The sequence below is a fragment of the Pterocles gutturalis genome, unplaced genomic scaffold (assembly GCF_000699245.1).
Source record: "Pterocles gutturalis isolate BGI_N339 unplaced genomic scaffold, ASM69924v1 scaffold8807, whole genome shotgun sequence".
Taxonomy (NCBI): domain Eukaryota; kingdom Metazoa; phylum Chordata; class Aves; order Pterocliformes; family Pteroclidae; genus Pterocles; species Pterocles gutturalis.
The window spans coordinates 13,941-30,456 of NW_010115267.1; the positions used below are offsets into that span (position 1 = coordinate 13,941).

Sequence of the window (16,516 nt, forward strand, 5' to 3'; positions counted from 1 at the left end):
CGTTTGAAGAAGTTTTTTTTTTTTTTTCCCCACTTTCACGCACTGTTGACAACTTTTGTAAGCAAGGGCTGGCTGGCAGCCCCCCACTCTGCTCCCTCCCCGGCAGCTGGGAGCCCACGGGGTCGGTGCCCCCGCTGCAAAGCCTGAAATGGGTGGGGGTAAGGAGAGGACCCCGCGGGTAAAAACAGGTAACACTGAGCAGGCACACGTCACCAGCCTCGGAGTCTCTGGAAACAGCCCGTTTCGGAGGACAACAGAAATAAAAGCTCTGGTTTTAAATCAGTACACATAAGGAGGTGTCCAAAGTCAAGACGTGACTAGTTCAGAACAGAGGGGAAAGAGAGGCACGAAGGTAGCAAAGGCATGTTGAAAGCTGCTCGCTTTACTGTTTATTCAAGGATTTTTTTGGTGCTGTTGCTTAATTTGCCATACAAAGCACCATGGTCTTGCGTCATCCTCTCCTCCTCTAAACCATTCAGGAAGAAATTTAATGGAATAAATAATTTCTAGATAATAGTTTATGAAATGGTTCTCGTGTAAAGTCCTATTGTATCAGAAATGCTGCTCAGGAACCTGCACGTAAGTCCAACACGCTCCGAGGAATCGGAGTGTCTTGCATTTTAACCACTGTGTTTAAGAGCTCTACCAACCTATAACTCAAGAAAAACTTCAGTGACAAAATGCAGCATTCCAGATCTTAGTCTTAATTTCTGAATACATTATATTTGTTTTGAATGTTCTCAAATTATCAGTCTACTAAAACCCCTCAGTGTTAAAGGGGAATTTTTTCACATTTCTTCCTTTTAAAGAGTTGCTTTTGAACAGAGACAGTTCTGATGAGATGCCCCAAGAGCCGGGTGTTTCTTGCATTTTAAGTTAACAGAAAAATTAAAAAAAATTATTCTGACACAGTTAAGTATAATGCTTCAGGAACGATGGAGATCTTGCACCCAAGGCTAACATTTAAGACTTGCGGCACATTTTTATGCTGTTCAGTCTAAGCTCTACATTTCAAACATCTGTGCGTTTGCAAGTGCAGCCCTGTGCCTGTTGCAGTGCAGGGATGCTTCATGAGGCACTTGGCTATTTTAGGTGGTTTCAGGCTCCATGCGAGTCGGTAGCCCCCCGAAATAGCAGTCGGAGAGCTCTGGATTGTAGCTGCCACGCAAGTTAGTCAGCAGTCCCTTCACCTAAAGAGGACGGGCACAGCAGAACTGAAATTTAACCAACCTTCTGGTATATCGCCTGCCGCAAAATGGGAGGAGATGCATGACCAGATTCCACCCAAGATCCACAGAAGGCGGCTTTCCTACAGCTTGCTGCAAGAACTTCTCGCATGTGCACGTGATGAAGGATCTGAAAATTCACTAGTGAATATATTCCACTTTTTTATAAGACCTCCCCCGAAAAGACTGAGATGTAACGCCAAAGTTACCACTTTCGTCCTTAGAAGATTATAAAACTGCTGATTTGAGTCTATCTGCAATGCTAAATTTAGTATCTTCTGGCTGCCACATGAACACACTGCTAGGTAGTTACATATGCTCAGCATCTAAATTATTGCTCAGATTTACACTTCAATTAACATCATGGCAAAACGTTTTCGAAGATAACCAGATGCACTTTCACCATCAAATTCCAATGGCTGAAGATTTTCCCACTCCTTCAGCTGAAATGCAGTGGCTGCGTGTTCTCCTGCTCGAGCTCCACACCAAAACCAGCCGAGATCAGCAGCTGCCAGGAGACTCACAGACTATGCAGTCAAACTTCATGTCCCTAGAAAATCCATCTAAAAATAACTGACGTCTGAAAACAACGGATGAAGTGTTAAGAAAATTTGTTAAGAATACTGCTTGATTAAAATGCATCTGCAGAGCAATTACATTGAAGGAACATCCTCAAAAATACCTCTCACTGGACCCCGCAAGGACTGGATAGATTATTTCACAACATTTTTGTATTTTCACCCCTCCCCACCAAAAGCATAACATGCTGAGCTCTGCCTTGACCTGTGCAGAGTGTGTGTGTCAGGAGGGTTATTCTATTTTATTAAAATGGACTGCTTCTATCCCTTCTATTCTGGTAAGTAAAATAATCCACCGGAACCTCAGAGGACCCCATTACATCAGCCAGCCAAAGCTGGAGGGCACTTGAAAAGTCTAAGAGATGGGGTTTTCAAAAGGTGTAAGGAACCGAGTAGCAAATCATGTTTTGGGGCTCCTCTGATTCAAGGGAGATTTCATCTGTACGAAAAACAGAAGCTACTATTAAAAAGAATTTTAAGACATAAATCAACTTCACAATAGATGAAGGACTGTACTAGCCACAGAGGAGTTCCAGCTCCAAACGGGCATGCTGCCACGGGCTAGATCCCTTGCCTGCGGGCGCACGTACAGCAGACCACGAAAGCCTGGGCTCCCCAGTGAGCACACCAGCTTGTTCTCCTTAGTTCTTTTCTAAGGCTCCCCAGAATCTGATGCTCTGTAGGACTCCACATAAAATTCCCACCTAGCAAAAGCTCACAACTGTATTTTAATAACAGCATGTGGGCTACACACGGGCTCGATTTATTTCTTCTCTGGCGAATCCACGGATCTTTTCATAACCACCAGCCTCCAGAACCCAGCTCAAACTATACAGATGCTCTGTAATTGCCTCCCAGCCCCTCCAGTCCGGCAGCCTTTCTGCCTGCGCAAGGGGTTGTTTCGGAACAAGAACAGCACAAGATTATCTTCTGCCCTTGAAAAATGCCAGTGATTATCTCCTGCTGCAGCCACCCTGGGTCTGTCAGGGGTCTGCAGCTTCAGAAAACAGAGAGCACACATTGCTAACCAGTGCTGCATGACTAATTACCGCAGGAGCAAATGGGGCCTCGTTATTCAAACATTGCTGGATACTTTCATTATTAACATCTATTCCACCTACAACTCAAACACAATCCTGCACAAAGAAGGAACAATCCCTATTTTTCCCCTCATTCAGTAGAAAACAAAATTCTATGGTTACATTATACTTTCCAAAAGCTTATTTCAGCTCGTTTGGAGCTTTACCTGTTCTCAAGCACACACAATTATGCCAATGACCGCACAGGACTGGAAGGTGAACCCCAAAGCACGCAGCACAGCGCACAGTGCCCACACCAGAGGTTGGTGGGACCGCAGCACAGCCTCACCGTGGCGGGGAGCCCTCCAGGGTCCTCAGCAACGGCTGCGTCCCCCCACCACCTCCCTGCATGCAGCTGGGAGGGCAATCCAGCTGCAGACGTATTCAGAGGATACTGGGGAGTCGCTTTCACCAAGGCGGGATCCCTGCACGATCCTCTGCCAGCAAGAGAAGGACGGGCAACATGGGTTTAAACTGCCTGCAAGAAACGAGCCTCTGCTTTTCCCTTGGGGGACCCTCAGTCAGAAACCTGTTCTCTCGACGCTTACCTGCCTCCCACCCCACCTCTCCACTTTAGTCACCTATTATTAATAATTCATGCATCTCTTGAGTGTTTTCTGTGAGTCATCATCCCACGTACAAACATCAGGACGAAGCACTTGCAGAGATCACGACAGCTTCAGTACCATCTCGGACCTCCCAGGCTGTCCATCTCAATTTCACTCCCCCGTCAGCAGCACCGAGGAGCAAAGCCTGCCCTTGTAAGGCTGTTCTGGTCTTGCATTCCACATCCACTCTCTTTCTGTTTCATTAGTAAGAGAACTTAATTTAACCTGTTGTGTTTGACATTATGGACTATTTAAAGACGCAGCGCTGCCCTGAGCTTAGCTGCATGGCTCCAGACTCAATTACTCCCTGGGATCCTCAGACACCACAAAACAACTTACGGTTTTATATGACTGCCTCTGTATTCTCTACTTTGCCATCTGAATTGTCAAGGTCCAAGAAGGACCAGCAAGCATTCCTAACTACAGGCTGAATTTCTTACACCCCTGTCAGAGTTTTTACCACGTCACCTTCAAATTCTCATTAAAAGTAAAAAATAAATGCTTCCTCACGCCATCAGCTGAAATGCCAGGCGCTATTCCCGAGGCTTTCCAAGGACCTGCCAGTTCCCAGCAGTCCTGCTCCCACTCCGCTGCCCGGCCGGTCAGCAGGGTCCCTGGCCGCACAGCTGGCACAGACACAAAATAGCTGGAGCAAAGGTATTTTTCTTTCATTCCAAATGAAGACCAACTAACTGCTTTAAAACAGTCTAAACTTGGGAAAACACATAGTTTGGTAGGAGCCTGGGCAGATACAATAACCATAAGCACCCTATGGTCAAAAAAAAAAAAAAAAAATAGTTGGCTGGAGTGTTTTAGCACAAGGACTTTGTACAGTGTCTACGTACAGTGCAATCTCTTCTGTAACCTGAAACACTGAGTATCTCAATATTTGCACTAAATATTTGTTTTTTATTCCTACTTGAATTTCTTACTGAAACCAAGCAAATTAAGCTCACATATACAGATTTAATTTATGCTTATTCTGAATTTAAGACAACCTGTATAGAACTTGACACCAAAGGTGCTCACCTTGTGCACCCAGCCAACTACAAAAAGAGACTGAAATTCAATTTCCAGGCTTTTTTATTACATTACTTTATTTTAAAAGCCCACAGGAACCTCCCGAACTAGCTGGCAAGGAGAAAACGACGATCCAGACCAGCTCCCAGGCAGGGGAGGCAGGGGAAGGCTTTACTCTGTGGCTCGCTGCGTGCTAACCTGACAATCCCCTCAAAGCACAAAAAGCATTATAAAAATAATCATGATTTATGGCCAGCACAACAGGGTCCCCTCACGCAGGGGCAGAAAAGCAGCGATACCATTCCCTGCCACAGAAAGTGACTCCAGGGAAGAAACCAGCAGCCTCCCCGCAGAGCTACGGCACAGGTTTTACCACTTCCCCAGTACAAACGGCCACACTCTGCCAAGGTTTCACGAACAACCAAAAAGCTCAGAGACGCTGAGTGTATCCTCTTGAATACCAGGTGAAAGAGGACAATAAAAAGGAAAGACTGAACAAGAGAAATATTTTCTGCAGGTTTCATACAGAAAGAGACTTGGTTAAACTACAAGGAGGACAAAATGGCAGTGAAATTAAACAAAAAAAAAAAGCAAGAAACAAAAACCCCACACTCCTTGGGTACAACTGCCCAAAGGGAGCCAACGCTCAGGGCTGATGAAAACAGCTGACGTTAGACAGGGCCTCCTTCCTCGCCTGCAGTGCGACTCCTCTCTCCCGTGTTCCCCGCAGGAAACAAAACTCACCTTCTCCAAAGGTCTGTGCAAGCAGCGTATCGCCTGTCCCGGCAGCAGGAAGGATTTTTTTTTTTTTTACCTTAATTTATGTACTTTGTCTTGGGTGTGGACATTTCAGCCTTTTTACTCTGAACGCACTCATCCACAGTAAGGATGGCTTGGAGCTCAAAGCATGAAGCCAAGCAGGAGAAAACCCACCCTGATGCTGAGGAAGTGAGGGTTAAAACGGCCAGCTCCAAAGAGAGCCGAGCATTGGGAAGCCAGCCCGAGCCAGGTCCTCAGCACTCTATAATCCCAACAAGGTGGCAGGAACTTCGGAAACATCTCGTAACTACCCAGGGATAACTTACTAAAGCTGAAACTTATGCCTGAACATGGATTCCCATCTCGTCCACATCACCTGACAAATAAAACTCTCTCTGCAGCACACAATGAGAACTGTCCAACGTAACACTGAAAAACAGCAAAAAAAAAAAAATGAAGTCTTGTGCGTGAAGCTGCTTAAACTTCCCTGTGCAAGGTTTCAAACCACTTTTATATACAAAGAGCTTGCACTTTTAATATCTTCTCTTCTTCAGTATTTTTTTAAAAAGCAGAGTCACCCAATGTGATCAGTAAGTTTGAAACACACAGACATCCACGCACTTCACACAAGGAAAAGATCAGAGATTTTGCTGGGACATCATCTGTTCCCCTCTCACGCAAAAAGCACACCAGCGCATGGGAAATGCAGCTTCTTATCACAGAGAAACGTTTCGCAATGTTTGCTAAAGAAGGTCAGACACCGAACGCATCTGATCTCCCTGCAAGTCCACCCCCAGCTGACTCTTCCCCAGGAGCAAAAAAAACCAGCCGTCCTCTCTGCCCACCTCTGCACGCTCTCGTCCGCACCCCCCTCTGCCACCACCATCCTTCCCATGTGTCATGCCATCACGTGGCTTCCCTCCGGTCTTTAGATGATGAAAACTTCCAGGGAAGATCTTTCTTACTGCTTCTGTAGAGAATATGTAACACTCATTAACAGCGTAAAAAACAAACAAATCGCAGCACTATCACCTCAGTACGATGAAATTCCGCATCTTACATTCTCACTCAAGAAAAGTCATATTTAAGTACAATACTGACACTTCTTATGGATTTAAATTAAAAAAAAAAATAACAGGAGGGGCAGGAAAAAAAGGAAAGCAGAGGCACAGAGTGAGTCTGACTGAGTTCCAAATGAACCTGGAAGCTGCACTCTGCCCCAACTGCACCAATATTAGAGCATCCAGACAACAAAAAACCGCTTAAATCTGCGTTCCTTGTCTCCCTTACAGAACTACACTTCTGATAAAAGCAAACACATTCATAATTTTCATGACTGAACACCCACATACTTGTTTATACCTGCCAAAATAATTTTCCTGTTCTACTACCCTGGTAAACCTTGATGGGACCAGTGAAAAACGGCAGTTTCCCATTTCACGTGTGATCAGAGCAGGAAGCCAGCCATCCTTCCTCTGCACAGAACTCTGCGTGCTTCTGCAGGGGAATGTCATTATTCCAAGAGAGTAAAAATCTCTAAGCAAAGGTAATCGCGAAATAGAACTTTTAATCTAAGCTTTTAAACAATTTAAGTTCAAATACGATTACCAGTAATAACTGCAACAACCAGAGTGCCAAAACAGTTTTTTGGGAAATGTTAATTCTTTTGTCGCCCAAATTATGTTTCTCTTGAACTCCACAAAGGCCTAGTCAAACATCCTGAGCACGCATGGGTTTTGTACCTTGAATTGTTTCAGTGTGAAACAAAGCTATCAACGTTAAAGCTGAGGGAGCAAGCTAAAAATACACGACGTTGTTTGCAAGCCCATATACATAATCATTCAGCACTTCCTTCCATCTCAATGGAGGAGCAAAAACTGAGAACCAGAACAGAAACAGGAAATTCCTACGGCACAAATATTCTGGATAGCACTAAAAACATTTTCTTTACATTTGTTTACATCAAAAAGGATCAAGCCAAGCAAAAGCTGGATAGTTACAGTTTTTTTCCACTTACACAAATAAAAATCCAGGATGAAGAAAGTTTTTTGTTGATAAAACACTACCATGCAAATGTCAGACATTCCCACCAATGTGGATGGAAAACTACAAATACATTATCTGCAAGCTTAGCAATGAGCTGGGGATCAGCTTTTGTATCACCTAAGAAGGACGCTGCGGAAAAGCAGGAGCTATCTTACAGCCAGGGAGCTATCCGATGTCAACGGGAGACACAAGGTGAAACCTACCCATAGGAAAAGGAAGCCATGTGCACAGTGAAATGAGAACAGGAGCATGCAAACACACACAAAGCAGGCTGAGCTCCCTGCAAACATGCCTGCATGGTCTCTGTTGTTCTGCTCAACTACAGCACCCCAACAAGCAACCGATGCCATTCCCCGCCTGGTCCAAATGCTCGGGACGGGAACCTCCCAGCACACCAGGCAGCCACGGGCAACAGCTCCAGCCTGCACAGGGTCTGCTGGCACCAGGGAGGAAAAGCAGAACCAGAGCCAGGAGGCTGGTATTAAGCCCAACATGGGAACACCGTACCCAAAGCCAGGGTCTGTTTCAGGGTGCTCCCGAGCATCAGGCAGCACGGGTAATGCAACCACAAAAAACACACCTGGGCCAGGGTCAAGAAGCGACAGGCAGGCTGCATGCTCTAACCATATGTTCTCTGAAAAGTTCGATTTGGTCCAAAGCACGCTCCTCTTTTAAATCAGTCAGTAAGCGCCAAGTTTACAATTTCTTAAATGGGGCATTTCTGTCATCCTTTCCAAAGAGATAAAATACGGAAATTTTTATTACCGTCTGGGCTGGAGAAATTTGCTATTGCTTCCCTTTCTCTCAGCAGGTGCTCTGGTCATCTCCAGCTACTGCAAGTTCAGATTTGACTTTCAGGATTCAGAGAAAGTTCTACAGGAGAAGCACACTTTTTTGTGCAAGGGATTTCCTTCTCCAAAGAGTAGTAACAAGACGTTGGAAGGTAAAACTGCACCTTCAATCATTTTGGCTGTTCTCAGCATAACCACATGCTGCCTAACAGCTGTCTAAACCCCCCTCCCGCTGCACAGCTGGGAAGCGCCAAGCGCCTGATTGTTCTTTTCACTGCAAAACACTATTCCACGCGTCTTTCATTTACATCAGACATTTCTTGATTGCAGTAAGTAGAACAAATATCGGGTACAAGTCTATACAATATGTCCTTCATCCGCTTTATCTTGCAACATGCCATTTTTATGAAGAAAAGCAATAGCTTTACACACTGTGCAGCACCGCACACACACACGGTTCCATTATTTCTTGGACTCTTTGCTCTTGCTGCCTCCTCCCATGCACAGCACGTCAGCCCCACGTCACCCGCCGGAGGGTGGCTGCCCAGCCTGGCTGCACCACGGCCCGACGCTCCCACGTTTGCCAGGATGTGGTCAGTGCACTGGTGGGGGCCACAAGCCAGCCGACCCCACGCTCGCACCGAGCGGCACCCAGCCAACGCGCGCTTCCGCAGCCGAGCGCGGTGGCACGGTACGAGAGCAGCCACGCGACTCTGCGGAGGGCTGCAGCTTAACCTGCTTATCAGGGTCACTGCTGCAGCTGTGGCCTCCGTTTACATTTTTTAGATTAAGCGCATTATTTCCTGCTAGGTCTGGAACTCTGGGGAGCTAGAGGCTGATTTGCTGGAATTCCTCCTGCATTCTCGACTAGGTGTTCTGCCTTTCCTGCCCTGAACTGTGCAGTACTGCTGAATTACGGAACAAATGCAGAAGTGAATCCAGCCTCATCTAACATCTGCAATCTCCAACCCTAGCAATCAAAACTTACCAAATATGTACCGTGGTTAGCAAGTAATCTATCCTGCCTTCCGTAATGCGACAGGTATTTTATTAGCCTCAGCCATGAATCACCAAACCAAAGACTGAATTTTTTCCAAATTCATTCAGGCTTAAGGTTTACCTGAAGTTACTTTTTAAGAGAAGCTTTGCACCACAGTATGAAGCCCTGTCATATCTCCAGGAAAGACCACCACAAAGGACTCCTTTCACCATGCTCAAGTTGCTCTCCAAAACGCTGTTTCCTTCCAGCGCAGTAAACACACACTGGCTGTACGAACAACACACACTGGCTGTACGAACAACACACAACTGCTGAAAGGACAGGAACAATAGCGGGAACTCGGCTGTCTCCCAGCATCAGCGACAGGGGCAGCAGCATGGGAACGCAGGAACTGAGTCAAAACAACTTGAGACCAAAATATGAGTAGAGAGGCACTGAAGTTACCTCTGCTCTGTATGTATAAGTGAGGTTTAACAATCCACTTTAGCCTCCTATCAGAAGCATATGTGCTACTTCAGACTCCAATTGAAGGGGAGGGGGCAGGGGCAGACAGACCCCCGGTTCCAGCTGCTCGGAGCCAGGGATGACACAGACACGACCAAAAAAATCACAAACGGTTACATCTTACTGAACGCAAACCTTATTGAGCCAAGTTAACCTAGAATGCGCTATTTCATAAAAGCATTTTATGGTAAATTAAACTTAATATCACACCTAATTGTAACCAACTGTCCTGGACTCTGCGCCGTTCCCTCTGTGTGAGCTCTGAAGCTGTGCGAGGACGAGCGGCCGCGGGCCAGCACGCCGGGCTCCGTGGCGGAACAGCACTCTCTCGTGTTCCTGCAGGGAACGGGCTTCCTGGCTGGGTTTATTTTGTCTGCTTGCTCTTAACGGTGACACAGAACTTAGAATTCCTCTTCTGCAGCAGCATTCAGGAATTAAGAAAATGCCTTTCTGAACAGATTTTCCCTGGAGCAGGGCTTTGTTCATTCAGATTATTTAAAAGGAAGATTCAGCTGCTGACATTGGCGCAGCAGATATACCTCAGACACAACCTGGGTGTGTGGGATTAAGTCTTGGGAAAAAAATGTATGCCTGAAATGTGCTTGCCCCATCATCAACAGCAGCAGACGCAATCAACAGGAAATCCCCAGGCAGCGCACGCAAAGGGAAGCCACACAGCACCAACACAGGATGCCTTCCCTCCCATAGAACAGGGGGGGACACGACGCGTGGCACGCAGACCGATGATTAAGGTTTCCTTCCATCACCCATCCGAACGCTGTTGCAGTGACATGCCGTGGCAGCACGGTTATTATCGAGCTGCCACTTCCTTTGGAATCACCTGATAAAGAGGATCAAAACCACTCTTAAAAGGTAGTAACTCAAATCTTGTCAAAACAAACTTTAGATCTTACTTAAATACCCCAATTTTCTTTTGATTTTATAATTATTGTTTAATGACTATCGATAAAGAATAAGGTCTTTTTAAAGCATGGTGCTGCAGGGTAACGTTTCACATAAAACATGCCGTTTCCTTTTGAATGCTTTCAGCACATAGCGTTTGTTTGCTGTTTGAACAAAGGCAAGTGCCAGACTGAGAACAACTCATCAAGAACAGTACCTGGCACGCTCAGGTGACTCACCAGCATCCATACCAGCAGGCCAAAACCGAGCAGTGAACCCAGAGCCCACTTCCATTGCAACTGTGGATCACACTACTATACACATCTAACAGAAAAGTATGAGATTTAGAAGAGATTCTCTGCTCCTAATGGGACACGGATCTCCCACAGGCTTTTCAGACCTTCATTTTGTTCAAGGGGAGCCCCGGGCACTCTTAGACCATCCCTATAATGTTTTCACATTTTCAAGTCATCTTCAGCCACGCGTCTGCCCCAGGTGCTTTCCCTGTCACACGTAGTTGAAACTAATAAAACTACCCATTTGAGGAGGTGTCAGGATTCATGCATCCGACACCAACCCTCCGCTCCCCACAGGTACTAGAGCACCTCTTCAAAGTCAGCCGGGGCTCCAAATCCTTCCCTTCAGCATCTTTTCTGGAACAGATCCAGAACTGTGTTATGTTACCTGGTCCTACCTGCGACAGGGATCCTTGTTATCAGGGTGCTCCTACAGCAGCCTCAGCCATCAAACAGAGATTACATCACCAACACTGCAGCATCCCACAGAATGCCCTGGGGCAGAGCAAGAATCACTCACAACTTGGAGATGGCCAAGGACAGGAACAGAACCAACTGAGAGTGCTCCACCAGCGGCTGTGGCCACAAGCCAGCCCCAAAAGCTGGTTGTTGGGCAAAGGAGCAGGAAACCTTGTTGCTGTGGCTCCATACCTGTCACGCTGACCAGCTCAACACCATGACTGATGCAAGCAGCTGGACAACAGACTCCTGAGCTGCGCTTAAAGGTCTTCTTATGCAAGTCAGACCTAAAGATGTCTTGTATCAGCTGCAGCAAAGCTCCCCACCAGCTGGAAAAGGGATGATGAATACCCCAAATACTCTGGAAAATACTCAAATATTATAAATATAGCACATGGTCACTCTGAAAGACTGGCACTTGAATACATCATTACAATAATCACCCAATTAAAGATGGTGAAGAGATCACAGCCAGGAGGAAGGTACATGGCAGAGCAGAGAAGGAAGTGATGACTCGGAACACAAAGCTATGATTCAGTCCCTGAATTTCAGCCGCTGAACTACAGACAACCACAATGAGTTTGGCGATCAGCACACAGTGCTCTGCTCTCTGCTCACTGAGCGTTTGCCTGAAGGGAACCAAATAACCAATACCATCTGGAACTGAAAACGTCACTGAAGGCAGCTCGGTAAGTTTGGATTCCGGGTGGATGGAAAGGGCAGCAAGAGGAACTAGTGCTGACACCAGCTGGCCGGTCAAACAGCCAGCCCTGAGAACGCCACCAAGAGCTGCACCAGCAACAGCCTGCGGTGAAACAGGGGCTCAGGCAGGAGCAGCAGCAGCCTGCGGTGAAACAGGGGCTCAGGCAGGAGCAGCAGCAGCCTGCGGTGAAACAGGGGCTCAGGCAGGAGCAGCCACAGGCAGCCCCAGCAAGGGCTGCAGGCAGACCCAAGAGGCTGCCCGGACCCTTCTTCCCCTGTCACCAGCAAAGCTCAGTTGTATGTCACACGGGTTATGTCTCACACCACCTACAATCTCAATGGTCAGAATCAAGAAGGATCGATATATTGCTGGAGTCACAAAACCACAAGCTTCTGAGGGATTTCTCCCAACAACGGGCACATTTATAGTGTGAAGAGACAACTTACGGAGAGTGAACCAAACAGAGGGGTGTTTGAGAGTCCTGCTCTTCCCTCTCTCAAAGAAACATCAACTAATTTGACCAAAACCAGACTGTGTTATCACACCAGCCAGGAACTTCTGGATTATTAGACAGCCATCCTAAAGACTCATAAAAGCCTTACGCAGCAACCCGCAAGGCTCCATCAGCACTCTTGGCTTTCCTCTTTCATTAGGATTTTTGGGTTCTGCCTGCTTCTCAGAAATCCCTGTTTCAGTGTTAGGCATCACGCTACAGAACACACCAACCAGGAGCGAGCTGCAGTATTTCAGAGTCCAGCAGCATGCCTCATTAAGGGTATAAAAGATCCAGGTCTGATAAGCTTGCTCTTCTCATTATTACAGCTCAAATTGAAAAAGGAGCTCAAGATTGAATTACCGGACAGAACTCTGCCTGCATCTAATACAACCTACCGAACAGAACATTTTACCGGACACAAAGACTACTTTTTGGAAACTTAGAGCTGCCACTCAACACGCCTGACTGCAGGACACAGGCTTCTTGGTGGTCAGTCATCATTTCACACATACCCAGGCAGACCACAAACTGTGCTGTGCTCCAAAAATACCATGAGGATTTCTTCTGACAACTTTCCTACACATCACAATAATACATATCCTATCCAAAGATCAGGAGAGGAATCAGCAAGTAATTAGCAGATAGCCAGCACCGAGCGGGTCCACTGACATCCAACAACTCCACCCCTGCAGAGGAGTACACCAACGACACAGCGGAAGAGATGCCACCTATCAATAACTCAAAACAGTAGCTTTAAAAATGCATTTTCATTATCATATATTTTAATTAAGAGTTACAGCTTCTTCAGGTATGTCTACCTAATGAATAAAGCATCTTAGCTCCCTAAAACAGATTAAATAACTCAACACAAAGCTGACAACTAACCCCAAGGTCTCTAGTTACTCCTGATTATAAATGGAGAGAACTGGTAAGTATCTCCTTAGTAGCCTCCAGCTCTAACATCAACAGAGAAAGTGACAAAAGGCACAGCTGTGCTTTTCCCTTTAAATTTGTTTTTTATCTATATTTAATATCATTAACATCACAATTGTCCTTCCAGAATTTTCTCGCAGCATATCAGGGGACTGAAGACTAATGAAAACACCCGCGAAATACTTCAAAGCCTCTAAAAGTGCACGTACACATAGAAAAATATGACATACCTGTTCTGTTACAGACTAAAACTGCGCAATATTAGATATCATCCCAATGATCTTCTGCACTGATCAAGAAGTTTGGTTTGTTTGGTTTTTTTTGCTGGCCTTATGGAAAATCACCAGGTACATGTGAAAGCAAAAGCACCCGGAGATCTCCTTCAGCCTTCTCGCAGTAGCAAACCAGACAACATCCGCCCCCTCATCACCCTGAGGTATCACACCCATTTTTTTAAATGTGAAATTTAAAGAGAGCTTGTCTCTTAAACATCTAGCTAATCAAATAAAAATAGGTTAAGATATGTCCAAAGACAGTCTCCAACAGGAAAAGACTTTCAAGAAAATGCCCAGTTCTGCAGTTCCTATCTTCTCTCCCAGCTGCAAACCCTTTACAGGAGGCTCACGGCTGAGCAAAGCACACACAAGGTAAGGACTGTAAAATCAAACTCCAAATGGGGAAGCCAACTCTTTGCTACATGTTCAAAATGCACTGACAACCAGCTAGCGCTCGAAGGTTTAAAGTGTCAGCGCTGATTACACACTGGATGTACAGCTGGAAAAACTGCTCATTAACACAGACAACACCACAACCAAATGAAAACTGGTATTTGATTAGTACAGAAGAAATTAAAACATTAAGTCATTAGTCATATGGTAGCTATTCATAAAGGCTTTAAAAATCAACTTCATCTTTTATAAATGTGAAAACATCAGAGAAATGGTAGTGACTGTGCAGAAGTGACCCTTCACCGCCGGGAAAAGCAGCCGGGGAAAAGAGCTTTTCACTGAAGAGGGCCCTAAGGACTGCTTGGAGAGGAAGTGCTCCCTGAGACAAGCGAAACCTATTAACACCCTCAAATTAAAAACAAGGAATTGTAAAAATACACACTTGTAAAGCCACTAGTACTGGCCATTTGACTTAAACAGCAGGCAGCAGCTCGAGCTAGCAGCAGGGGAAGGAGTGCTCCTGGAAGCAGCGGTCTCCCAAGTCCAAGGACGGCTTCTGAACAAACGGGGAAGAACATTTCTAGTACACAGTCTGCAACACTGCAACTCCTACGGTTAGACATAAACAAGGAGGAAATCCCAATTACTATGAGGGTTTTCTGAGGCACATTCAAGTAGCCTGCAGTCTCCTCATTTGAAGTGAGTACTCAAGATAAAATAGCCCCTCTCACCCCAAATGAATCCCAAGTTCAATGGTACTATTCAGGAAGATCAGAAAGAAACTGCAAAGTAAAGCCACAGCACCATACGAACATCCTCAGGATTTCTGAAAACAGTTAACAACTTGGTTAGCACGACTACATGAAGGAGTACACTCACCCACAAATATTGCAGGAACTTTAGCAAACGGGGACAGTAATAATACTCCATCTTCCAAAGCACAAAGCTAACGCTGAACCATCCTCGCTGGAGTCAGCCTCCCCGCTCTCCCCGCCTCCAGAAGTAAGGAGCAGACCGGAGCAATTAAAAGCAGCATGAATAATGCACGGTGTCTGCTTATCCGGCCCCACGTCACCACGCCGAGCCCGGCGCCTTTAACAGATGCTGCGGCCGCTTCGAAGCAGGAGCTGAGCCACCGGCACCATGTGACTCAACCACTTGTTATTTACCATCGGAGCTCAGACTTCTCCCATCTCGGTAATCCGTAACGTGTCAGGCTAGAATTAGTAATAGTACTTTGGGTTTTGCTCTAAAAAGCCCTTCATCTGGGAGGAAAGAGAAGCTTCTAAGCCCGCTCTGCTTTGCGGGCTGGGTTATGAAACGCTATTAACGCCACCGCCGTGGTCGGGGCTGCGAGCTGACCTTATTTTTTGGTCATGTACAAGAAAAAGAAAAAAAAACAACACACGAAAGAAAACCTCCTGCTTTTAATATAAAAATGTCTTTTGTGAACGAGAAGAAATAGACACAACAAAGTGTCTTTTTATATACCACTGGAATGCTCCCAGCAACCGAATAGTACCAAAAAAGGAAGAAAGCTGGGCAAAGCGCGGCGTTAACCACCACCGGGTCACCCTCCTCCGGGCTGCTCTCAGAAATAGGAAGCAGAGCTAAGTGACCAAACGATGTATTTCGTGAAGAGTAAAAATGGAATTGTAACATCTCTGTCTGTTCCTACTCTGATCCATATCCTCTTCTTGATGGGAAAAGGAAAGACAAGTGACAGGAGCCAGTCCAGGGAGGACCCCGACGGCCTCTCCCCTCCCAGCACTCCTCCGGCTCTCACCTTTCCGGGGGGGGACACCACCACGGAGGTGACACAAAGCTGCTTCCAGGGTTCCACAGTCTCCACTGCTCGAAATGTTGGTTCTGGGTGTATAAGAAAAATACTCCCCACTTTTCTAATCACCATCTACAAGATCTTGTAGCGCTGATAAACTATTTTGATTTTTTTCTGGTTTTAAGCTAACAGAACAATTCGCACACGAGGATTTTTTAGTACATCTGTTTCCATCTGGGAAGGAGCGAAGCCACAATATTCGAGGCTTTATGCAATCAAAAGATGAGAACACTTGCTTTTCAATGGGCAGGAGAGAGACACGGACAGAACTGGGAACAATACTGATCTGTGACAAGCCAAACTATAAATTCATCTGCACATGTTTATAAAATATTTATCTTATCTTCTCTCCCTTGCAGTTCATTTCCAAAATATTTTTAGGAGTCAGCTCATGATTTTCTTAAACAAATCCTTCTCCACCCACACAGTCTCAAGCAAGTGCATCTTTATACGGATACCATTATGGATACCAGATTCTCCTCACCAAAGGAAAAAAAAAACCAAAGCTAAATATAACATAAATAAAATATTTAACCAGAGGCTTCAAAAGAATTCATGCCTACACCAGTTCTAGTACCCGAGTGCTCCGTTTTAACTGCAGACAGCA

At 45.8% G+C, this 16,516-nt stretch overlaps 1 protein-coding gene across 1 annotated transcript in view; it reads right to left on the reverse strand.

The window, feature by feature from the left end:
* Positions 1–1,088: 1,088 nt before the first annotated feature.
* The window catches only part of LOC104462960 (uncharacterized protein KIAA1671-like), a 27,221-nt gene continuing 11,793 nt past the window's right edge, over positions 1,089–16,516 (reverse strand). The window contains 1 exon segment of the mRNA XM_010075122.1: positions 1,089–1,190. Within this exon segment, the coding sequence (XP_010073424.1) occupies positions 1,089–1,190 (102 nt within the window).